Below are 12,398 nucleotides of genomic sequence, written 5' to 3' on the forward strand. Positions count from 1 at the left end.
TCTAAACATCATTACTTTTACCCGTCTTTCTTGTCAAATTCACTCATTTCTGCTTTCTCAAATTAACTTTTTAATTCAAACACAACAGAGATAAAATGTAAATAAATTAGTGAGCAAAGTAATGGGCAGCAAGATAAAGATGCAAAATGTAAGTAATAAGCAAAAGTTGAACAATCTATACAAGCTAAAGAAAAGGGGTAAATAGAAGAGCATCAGAATAAAATGCAAGAAGTGAATGGACTTGAAAAGATATAAAGAAAGAGTAAAAAATTAGTGGAAAGTAAATCTTGCTAGAAAACAAAATGCCTTTTCGAAATTAAGGAAACAAGAAAAGAAAAGAAATGATAAATATACAAAAGGATAACATAATGAAAATAAAGTGGAATTTGGAAGGTGTATATATACTATTCATGTTGCAACATGTTTTTGTGATGTTTTTCGGCTATGAAAGAAGATGTCGGAATCTAATCACTTCATTCATTTGTTGAAGCTTTCTTTTTGATAATAAATATGTAATTGCATTTTATAAGTTTAATATAAATTTAAACCTCTGTGATAGTTGAAATTAATGATTAAAAAAATCGTAAGTTGTTGTATTATGGAAAGATATGGATTGAAAATTTTGAATTGAATTCTAGGAGGTGAGTGGTTGAGGATGTGACAGTTGTGATAGGAAGATGCTAAAGGTAACAGTGATTGAAGATGCTAAGAGACATCGACATGAGAGGTGATGGAAAATGATGATCCAAGGATGGTAAGAAGAAATTAACAACAGTGACCGAAGAATATCAATATGGATGAAGATGCCATTACTCATGATGAATGAAGATGTCATTACTTATTATGAATGGTAAGGGTGTATTCATTGAATATTAATTTGTAATTTGAGTGAATTGAAACGTAAGTTTTTGTGATTTTTTTGAGAAAAAAAGTTTATGAAGGTAAATAAGTGATTTAATTTATTTAATAGATTAAAAATTAAGTTATATTGAAAGAGAAATAAAATTATTAAATTGTTCTTGACTTTGGAAATAATTTAAAATTATATTTAGGTGAGTTATATTTATTTTAATAAAATATAATAAAAATATAATATCTTTACGTATTGAAAATATTTTTTGATAAATATTTTAGAAATTTGAGATATTAATTATTATTGGAAGCGTAATTTTAAAAGTAGAAATAAATAGAGACTACAATTTTTTTTACCATGAATGCACTTAAAATCATCTCAAACGAGAAGAGATGAATAAATAACATAATTCTACAATTTTTTTGTTTTACTTGCTTTCAAATCTTAAGAAACGAACAGGATGATCACCCTCAAATCATTCTTCTTTATTCATTTTGAATAATAAATTCTTTTCAACATAAGTATTTTCTTTTGGTGGTAACATTTAATTGTGTAAAAACTAAATATTTTATTTTTTATATTTTAGAATAATAAAACTAATATAAAATTTTATCATTAGAAAATATTTGCTGCATGAAACCTGTGATTCAATTAGGTTAAAAATCATCCTACCAAATGTTCTATAAACACTTATATACAATAAATGAAAAGTTAAAACTTAAGTTGAAATTAATTTTTATATATCTAATTTGTTTAATACATTTATGCATTTACTTTTGTTATTGTATTGTTTTTCTCTTATTATCCAAGTCTAATATTCACTGACATAAAATATAAATAGGCATATAACATCAATAAAAATGTTTAAGTTTGATAGTTATTTTGTGTGTGCAAATAAATTTATTATTTTTCTTCTATTTTAACTACTGTGATCATGCCTTGTGTAATTCAATGCGTTCGTTAGGGATGACAACGGGGCGGGGCGGGTACGGGTATCATGATCTCATCCCCATCCCCATAATAAAAATTCATCCCCATCCCCATCCCCAAACCCAACGGGTATACAACTTTTGACCCATCCCCATCCTCACCGGGTAACGGGTATTTTCTTATACCCATACCCATACCCATTTTTTTATTGTTCCATATATCAATTAAATATTTTTTATAAAAAAAATTTAAAAATCACACCAACGGAATCATGATACTATCAAAATATTCAATATTAAAATAACATACTCTTTTTGATTTTCATGATGTCAAATATTAAGAAAAATATTATAATAGTATAAATCTCAAATTAAAGTATCAAATAACAACTAAATAAAATTCAAATAATTATATAAAAGCTAAAAAATTACACATTACTAAAATTTTATAATAACCAAAATATTTATTAATTTTACAAATGATCAGTGGTTTCATTTGCATTCGATCCACCTACACATAGAAAAAAAATGAAAAATTAGATATGATATAATAATTGAAATTGAAAATTTTAATTACTAGAATATAATGTACCTTCTTCATCAGATTCATTTTCACTCATGAGAACATCTTTTCCTTTTAATTTTTTAACACCTACAAACACCAAATGTAGAATATTAGATGAGAATTCACAAAAAATACTAACAAAAAATATTAATAAATTTGAGTAACTTACCTAGATGGTTTGAGTTCCATATCCAACTTCTTGTACACATCAAAGCCTCTATAGTAATATGATGAAGTCGACTACGGTGAGAAGTTAATATCTGACCACCAGTACTAAAAGCAGATTCAGAAGCTACAGTTGTTATTGGAATAGCTAAAACATCCCTTGCAATTGCTTGAAGGGTTGGAAACTTTAACCCATTTGTTTTCCACCATGATAGGATATCAAATTCTTGTGTAACCGGCAAATTATCTTCTTCCAAGTAATAATCCAACTCTGTTTTCATAACTATAGTTCTAGATTTTTTCTTTTTTGCCATAAACTCTAAAAATTCATTCGCATCATTATCAACATCCTTTCCCAACTCCAATGATGTAGCTCTATAAGAAGAAGTTTCATTCTTTTTTGATTGATATTCCAAAACCAAATCATAGCACATTTGACGAATCCTACTAAGTTTCAGATCAAAATCATTACCATACAATTTATAAAAATAATATTCTAACATGTCCATCTTGTACCTTGGATCTAAAACTGAAGCAATTGCCAATATATCATGAATAACACTCCAGTAACTTTCAAATTTCTTTAACATTTGTATTGCCATATTTTGAATGGTTATCTCAGGAGATTTAACCCAATCATTTATTGCAATCTTGATCTCACAAATCTTTGGGAAAAAGATGTTGGCAGTTGGGTATTTGGAGCCAGAAATGATTTCTGTGATGTCATTAAATAATTTTAGCCTTCGACAAACATCCTTTGCAAATTCCCACTGCATATTAGTTGGCAAAGAAGTGTATTGAGCTTCACGTTGCTTTAACCTAAAAAACACATCCTTATAACATATGGCAATATCAAGCATCTTGTAAGTAGAATTCCATCTAGTTGGGCAATCCAAACTTAACTTTTTAGTGAAAGAAATTCGCAATTGTCTAGCTGTTTCCTCAAATTTTTCCATTCTTTTAGGAGTTGCTGTCCAATATGCTACACTTTCTCGAATTTTTTCCACCCCTTCTTTTAGGACGGCTAACCCTTCTTTCACAATCAAATTAAGGATATGTGCTGAACAACGCATATGAAGCAAAGACCCTTTCTTAATGAGTGTGTCCAACTTCAACTTATCCTTAATTTTTTCAATCATGCTATCATTTGTGCTGCAGTTGTCTAAAGTGATAGTAGACAATTTTGTATCAATATTCCAATCGAACAAACAATCAACTAATACATTGCAAAGTCGATCAGCTGTGTGAGGTGCGGGAACATAAATGAACCTATAAATTAAGCAATATTTTGTAAGACATATAATCTTTCTAGAGGTGCATAAAAAAAATTACTGGAAAATTTATAAATTAAAAAAGGTGTACCTCAAAATTATATTTTGCAATGTCCAATTGTCATCAATATAGTGAGCTGTGATAGACATATACCCTTTCTTTTGATTGCTTGCAGTCCACATATCCGATGTAATTGCTATTCTTCCTTTATTTGTATCTATCAACTTCATAACAACTTGTTTTTCATGTTCATAGATGCCGAGTATCTCTTTCTTTATCGTATTTCGTGAAGGAAGTTGAAATAATGGTTGAATTGTTGTCACGAATCTAATAAAACCAATATGGTCCACTATTGACAATGGATATTCATGCAATATAATCATTGTTGCAAGTTCCCTCTTGGCATTTTCTTCATTATAAGCTCCACAAGCCAATTCCTTTTTGCCACTTGAAATCTTAGAAAAAAGTGTTTTTTGTCCCCCTTTTCCTTTTGCTAAAGCCTTCTTTTGAATACATATGTTTGTATGATGGTGCAAGTGCTTTGTTCCATTCTTTGTTTCTCCACCAAGCAGTTTCTTGCAATAGTTACATTTAGCTTTGTATTTTCCATCAACTTTTATCTTTTCAAAGTGTTCCCACACAACACTTTTCAATTTCCCTTTCTCAGGCTCTACTTGTGTTGTTGAATGTATTTCATCATGAACTTCTGAAGGTGTTTGCGTAGATGGATTCAATGGAGATTGACTGTCATTATTGGAACTTTGAAAGGGAGTTGGTTGTTGTGAACACTGTGGTGGACTTGGTACCTGCAAATCTTGATCTCCTGTGCTCATTTTCTTTAGAAACTAACATACGTAACAAAAAAAAATCAAACAAAGTAAAAAGGTTAATTTCTTTTTTAACAAAATATAAAAGGAAAACCAATAATCAAGTTTAAAAATATTTCAAATATTTTTTATACTATTAAAAATTTATATTATACCACTTAAACGAAATAGCACAAATAACAAAATTAAATTAATAATAATTAAAATTTAAACATAGATTCTTCATCTTTTGATCTTGAATTAAATTAAGGATTTTTGCAATTGAGCACTTAAAATTGAGAATTAAACATTATCATGAAACAAAAAATAAATAATAAATAAAATTATCATAAAGGAGTAAAGATAATTAAATGTGTGACCCAAATTTGAGAATATCCATTTGAACATAACATAACGGAAAAAAAAATGTATAATTAAGATTATGATAAAAGGAAAAGTACCTTGAAGATCTGCTTAAACCTTAAAGAACAAGCCAAACAATTAAAAGAGAGTAAAAAAGTGTATAACCAAAGTAACAAAAAGAAGAGCTACAAAATAAGAGTCAAACATTTTCATGAAAATAAATAAATAAATAAAGATAATCAAATGTGTAACCTAAAAATTATTTCATAGAATGAAATTGAGGAACACCTATTTGAACATAACCATGTACAGAGAGTAAAAATTATGTAATAAGAAGAAGAAAAATTACCTTCAAAATTAAATCTTGAAAAACAAATCAGACAATTGAGAGAGTAAACAAAGTGTATAACAAAAAACAAAGAAAATGAGAAATATGTTATATATATATATATTATATTATATTATATTATATTATATATTATATTACTATGTATATATATATTATATGTGTGGATATTTTATGTTTATATATATATATATATATATATATATATATATATAATTATTTATATATATATATATTATATTATATTATATATTATTATTACTATGTATATATATTATATGTGTGGATATCTTATGTTTATATATATATATATATATATATTTATTTTAAGTATATATTATATTATATTATATAATAATATAAATATAATAATATATATTATATTATTATGTATATATATTATATGTATATGCGTAGATATTTTATGCTTTTATATATATATATATATATATATATATATATATATATATATATATTTCTTTTAAATTTTTATAAATTTGTAATGTTATAAATTTGTTTATAAAAGATCTCACTAGTTAAATGATTAATTTGTTTTATACGTATATATTATATATATTATATTATTATGTATATATATTATATGTATATTATATTATATTATATTATATTATATTATATTATATTATATTATATTACATGTATATGTGTAAATATATATATATATATATATATATATATATATATATATATATAAGTATATTTTATTTATATGTATATATACTATATTATATTATATTATATTATATTATATTATATTTTATGTGTAAATATATTATTTATTTATATATATTTTTTAGATTATTTAATAAATTATAAATAGTTTAGTAATTTAAGCGGGGACGGGTATTTGGGCGGGTATATATATATCCCCATCCCCATCCCCATCCCCAGTTGAAAATTTCGGGTATTACCCATACCCATACCCATACCCAGTCAAAGCGGGGATTCCCTGTCAAAACGGGGACGGGTTCGGGTGATACCCACGGGCACGAGTTTATTTGCCATCTCTAGTTCGTATTAATCGAGGTAGACACGGATGGGTGTAAACGGAAGAAAATAAAAATAGAAATAGAGGCAAAGATGAGTATTATTTGAATTAATAATAAAAAATTAGAAAAACAAAATATTTATAAAAGATTTTGACACTAACACAAAAATGTTATAACGTCGTTCGTTTGACGTCTCCGCACCTGAAGTTCAACATGACGTTTTTGTAATTAAGACGTCAAATTTGATGTTAGTTTATTAAAAAAAAAGTCAATGAACATCCGTCCTCATAATCTTCGACGTCTATGAGATAAGGATGTCGGTCCATCACAATCCCGACGTCAATGGATTTCAGTCCCAATCCAATTCGACATTCGACATTAATGAATGTCGGTCTTGTTTATGTCAACGTGAAACGATTTTTTGAAAACAATGTCCACACATTTTCGCTTTCGCTATTCTTTCATGCGACTTTCGAACGCTCATCAACAGCAGTAGCGACGAGCTTTGTAGGTAAGTTTTGCTTCATTTTCCACCATTGAATTAGTTGAGCTTTCATTTATGGATTCATTTTTGTGTTTTACACAGATTGTTTTCGTTTTGATCTTCATTTCATTGCGCAGTCCAATTTGAAGGAGTAAGTGCATCGACGACAATGCCCTAGGCAACATTACAACAATGGCAGTGAGGCTAAAGTCACATTCCACCAACAACACCAACTTGGGCCCTAAGGCCACCCTCCATCCAATTTCGTTCTCGATTTCACTACAAGGTTAGTTTTCATTTTCTCCCATTGCACTTTGTCTCTTGTTCATTGTGTAACATCCCTAAGGAATATTACTGATATTAAATAAATAAAATTCGAAATACAATAAATACCGCATTGAATAAAACTATTTCCCAAAACAAGGGAAATTTAAAACTTTAATATGTAATAATCTATAAAACCAGGAGTCCATAATTTCATAAAACTAAAATAAAAGTCAATGGCTCCCTCTAGATTTACATGATATTCTCAAAGCTAAAATGATAAAACATAGAATATATGTATATACAAAAACATCCCCTGCTAGCCCTCGCTCCGAGTCTAAGCATCTCCTAGCCCACCTGTCACATCATCTGCTCCCGGATAACAAGTTATCCGATCATCGCCACACACACACAGAGAAAGGGTGAGTTATGCACAATAAAAATATAAACAAATATAAGAAATAAACATGTTTCCCCAACCCAAAATAACATAACTACAATTCTCATACTTTTCAAAACACCCAACCATGACCTTATAGTCCTTCATGAGTCATATGCATGAACTAGATCTTGGGACTTCACTATGCTTCCACGAAACTAACTCATTCGTGGTCCAACCCTATGAGCCTATCCCGCTCATAGTCCTACGTTACAGACTCCTCGCCTGTAGTAAAAACATCTAAGCCTCATAATTTGGACCCTGGCACGCACACAATCACCATACTATGAACTCCTCGCCCAATAATAGCCGACGGGAACTCAACCAGTTCCTTGCCCATCATGTGTCCAACCACCAAGCACATCCCAGACTCCTATTGGACTTAGTCCTTCAAGCCCAAACACCACACCACATGCATATACAACCTAATCTTAGTGTAAACAACCGAAACACACTCACAAGCACATAGAAACATAGTAATTCGCATAAACTAGCTTAAGCTAGGGACTTCTCGCCCAAGCTAGACCCACGGTCTCGCTTAGGCTAATCCACCTCGCCTGAGCGAGCTTACATCAACAACAACAGCACGTTATCTCGCTTAGGCGAGATCCCCTCGCCTAGGCTAAAATACAAGCAAAGCACCACACATGACCAAGACATCTCACTTAGGCGAGGCCATCTCACTTGGACGAGACTTTGGTTCGCTCAAAACCCATAAACTCCTCGCCTGGACGAGAAGTCGCGCTCAACACGCGCAACTTCAACACCATCTCGCTTAGGCGAACCTCTCTCGCCTGAGCGAGTGTACGTGTCGCTCAAACCCAATCCTCGTCGCCTGAGCGAGATGCTCATGTGGCAACAGGGTTTGCGTCGCTGCAAATCTCGCCTAGGCGAGCCTGGTTTGTCTAAGCGAGAATTGCAGGTCCCTACATTGATTATGCACACAATAGCAGCAACCAAACACCAATTTGCACTCCAATTCATACCAATTTAGTTTACCCGTATTTCAACAACACATATGCATAATTTAGACTACATTTGGTTCCCAAAACGCCAAGCACACACAGTTACATCATATCCAATGCATAATTCCATTATATTCATACATTTGGGTCAAAATTCCAATACAATAGTACCAAACCCACAACCCCCAAAATTCATCTCATTTCAACACAAAATTCATCACACAAAATCAGTACACTCAACAAGTATGACCTAAAGCATACAATTTCGGGTTTAGCTCCCCTAACCTAGAATTTGTGATTAAAAATTGAGAAAGATAGGACCCTTGATTCGTAATTTCCTTCTTGCTTCAGCCCTTGAGCACCCAACTCAACCTCTCACTCTCCAATTTCACTCTCCTCTCAAGCTGCCCTGGAACAATTGCAGAAAACCCTTCTTTTTACCTAAAATTTGCCTTTTATAGTTGTCTTAAAAATAAAACGAAATTGGTCTTTATTGTGGTTTTCCCAACCCTCTTAGCTGCCCATTCTGCTAGGTTGTCCCTACCTTTCCACATTCATACCACAATTAATAGTTAGCAAAAATAAAGCTTACTCTATGCCCATCAAGGTTTGAACCCGTGACCTTCCACTCATAAGCACAAAGCATAACCACTATGCCAAATCACATTTGGTGATAATCATTATAATCTTATGATTATACTATCACTCACCATTCACAATTACATTACTAGAACACAATAATAATAAACCATACCACACATAATTGGCATACATAGGACTCGAACCCAAGTCCTCTCACATAAACCAAAGTACTCTCAACCACTTGAGCTAGTACTTTTCCACGTCATACCAAGCAATAATTAATGCCATAAAGGCTCTTTCTACTCGCATTTATTAATTAATTAATTATTTAATTAATTAATTTCACGGGTCTTACATTACCCCCACCTTTTAAAGTTTTCGTCCACGAAAATAAGACTTACCAACAAAAAGGAGAGGATACGACTTCCTCATGAGGTCCTCCATCTCCCATGTCATCTCCTGGGTTGCCTCGTCCCACAGAACCTTCACAGTCTGAATCTCCTTCCCTCTGAGCTGTTTGACTTGAGAATCTAGAATCCTCACCGATCCAACTCCAAGAGTCAGGTTCTCACGCACCTGAACATCATCCTGCTCCAGCACATGAGTAGGATCCACCACGTACTTCCTCAAGTGTGATACGTGGAAAACATTGTGCAGGTTTGCCAAGTGAGGTGACAATGCAATCTCGTATGCCACTGGTTTAATTCGCCTCGTAATCTGATATGGGTCGATGAATCGAGGAGTCAACATCCTCGAATTCAGTGCTCTCCCAATACCCGCCGTAGGTGTAACTTTGAGGAATACATGGTCACCAGCCTCAAACTCGAGTGGCCTCCTCCTCTTATCCGCGTATGATTTCTGCCGACTCTGAGTTGCACGCATCCGATCCTGAATTATCCTTACCTTCTCAGTAGTCTGTTGTAGGAACTCCGGACCAAGTACCACAGACTCTCCATCCTGCTGCCAGCACAAAGGTGTTCTACACCTCCTGCCATACAAGGCCTCGTAAGGTGCCATCCCAATGCTGGAATGGTAGCTATTATTATAAGTAAACTCCACCAGCGGTAGCACATCACTCCAAGTCCCGAGGTGATCCAGAACACATGTTCTCAATAAATCCTCCAGAGACTGTATGGTTCTCTCAGACTGGCCATCAGTCTGAGGATGATATGCTGAGCTCATTCTCAACTGCGTGCCCAGTGTGTTCTGCAACGATTGCCAGAACCTTGAGGTAAATCTCAGATCTCTATCTGATATGATATTCGCAGGTATACCATTCAATTTGCTTCTTCAACTCAGCCAACTCCGCTAGTGCCATTCTATAGGGCGCCATGGACATTGGGCCAACTCCAGGGATGAGATCGATGGAGAAATCCACATCCCTACTCGGTGGAAACTCGGGTATTTCATCTGGAAACACGTCAGCATACTCCTCCACTACTGGAATCACACTAATCTTCTCGGCGGTGCTATTCTTCTCTGCATGAGCCACTATCATAAAGCAGGTGGCTCCGGCTTCTACTTTGTTTATCGCCCTCTAAGCCGAGATTAGCTCCAATCCTTCATGTTCCGGGAATACCAAACTACGCCGTCCACAATCAATTATGACGTGATTGTTAGACAGCCAATCCATCCCCAATATTACATCCAGTCCCTCCAAAGGCAAACACACCAAGTTCACCTTGAATCTGTGACCTGCCACTTCCACTGAACACCCAACGTAGACTGAACTGGTAGCCACTTGACCTGAGGAGGGAGTTGAAACAAGCAACTCACATCCCAAATCGCGTGCCACCAAATTCAATCTCCTCACACACACATTAGAAATAAAGGAATAGGTTGCACCAGAATCGAACAACACAAGTACTACTTTACCAAACAACACACAAAGTTCAAGAATAAGATTACCCGACTGTGTAGCCTCAGTGGTGGTCAGGGCAAAGCCTCTGCCCGCTGCCCTAGCTCGCTCTGCTGGCGATGCTGCTGGTTTCTTCGTGCCAAGACTCTTCTTCTCTAGGAAATTATTGGCGAAGTGTCCTGGTTTGTCGCATATAAAACACTTGCGACGATCGCCTGACCCTCCTACTCCGCCTGCCAACTGTGGATACTTCCTCTTCAAGTGGGGTCCGCCACACTGGTAACAAGTGGGACCCTGAGATGTCTGAGGTCGGTTGTACAGCTTTTTCATCTGCCTAGCCTCCACGACATTTTTCTGATGTCGGCTCATAATAGGACCAGGGCCCTTCTCCAAATCCTCAGCACTCTTGGCCTGTTCCACCAAGATAGGAAATCTCCTCTCTCTCAAAGGTGTTACCACCCTCTTCAGCTCAAGTCTGAGTCCTCGCTCAAACTTTAAACACTTCCATTCTTCTGTGATGTTCTGTGAGGAATACCTCACCAAGTGCTTGAATCTATTCACATACTCCTGCACTGTCATGTCTCCCTGCTGTAATGCTAGGAATTCGGCCTCCCTGTCCTGTCTCGCCGTATCTGGAAAGTACTTCTCCAGGAAACGAGTTCTAAAGTTGGCCCAAGACACTGGCTCTTCACTATTCTCCATCTGTTGTTGCATACCTGCCCACCAGTATTCAGCATCCCCATTCAGCAGGTAAGCAGCGAACAACAGTTTTTTTTCATCTTCGCAGTTCATCACTTTGAAGATTTTCTCACACTTGCGGAGCCATGCATCCGCTTCATCGGGGGAGGCCTTGCTAGTGAACTTAGCTGGCTTGTGGCGCAAGAAGTCCTCCATAGTCGGTACCCTGACTGGTGCAATCGTCGTTCCTAGGCTGCGCTTCTACGGGTGGCTGCATCGCATCCAGCATCCGGTGAATCGCCTCAGCGATGTCATCAGCACCACTACTCCTCGTCCTCCTGTTAGCAGCCATAGCTTGGATACACCACATTACAATTGCTAAAAATCAGTCGCTTAGTCAAACAAAACCACACACTTTTTCACATTTAACACACAACATACCACAAACAAACACATCGATAAGCTAACTCCCCATTAGCCCCAAAATATTTTAAAAATATTTTCAAAACTTTTGCTATGATACCGATTGTAACATCCCTAAGGAATATTACTAATATTAAATAAATAAAATTTGAAATACAATAAATACCGCATTGAATAAAACTATTTCCCAAAACAAGGGAAATTTAAAACTTTAATATGTAATGATCTATAAAACAGGAGTCCATAATTTCATAATTTCTCAAAGCTAAAATGATAAAACATAGAATATATGTATATACAAAAACATCCCCTACTAGCCCTCTCTCCGAGTCTAAGCATCTCCTGGCCCACCTGTCACATTATCTGCTCCCGGATAACAAGTTATCCGATCATCGC

General features: G+C 34.3%; 1 protein-coding gene across 1 annotated transcript; it reads right to left on the reverse strand.

Annotated features, from left to right (window-relative positions):
- Nucleotides 1–10,580: 10,580 nt before the first annotated feature.
- On the reverse strand, nt 10,581–11,795 carry LOC114163474. The gene has a single exon (XM_028047784.1). The coding sequence runs from the start codon at nt 11,793–11,795 to the stop codon at nt 10,581–10,583; it is 1,215 nt and encodes a 404-aa protein (XP_027903585.1).
- Nucleotides 11,796–12,398: the final 603 nt, after the last annotated feature.

This window comes from Vigna unguiculata, chromosome 9, assembly GCF_004118075.2.
Source record: "Vigna unguiculata cultivar IT97K-499-35 chromosome 9, ASM411807v1, whole genome shotgun sequence".
Classification (NCBI taxonomy): domain Eukaryota; kingdom Viridiplantae; phylum Streptophyta; class Magnoliopsida; order Fabales; family Fabaceae; genus Vigna; species Vigna unguiculata.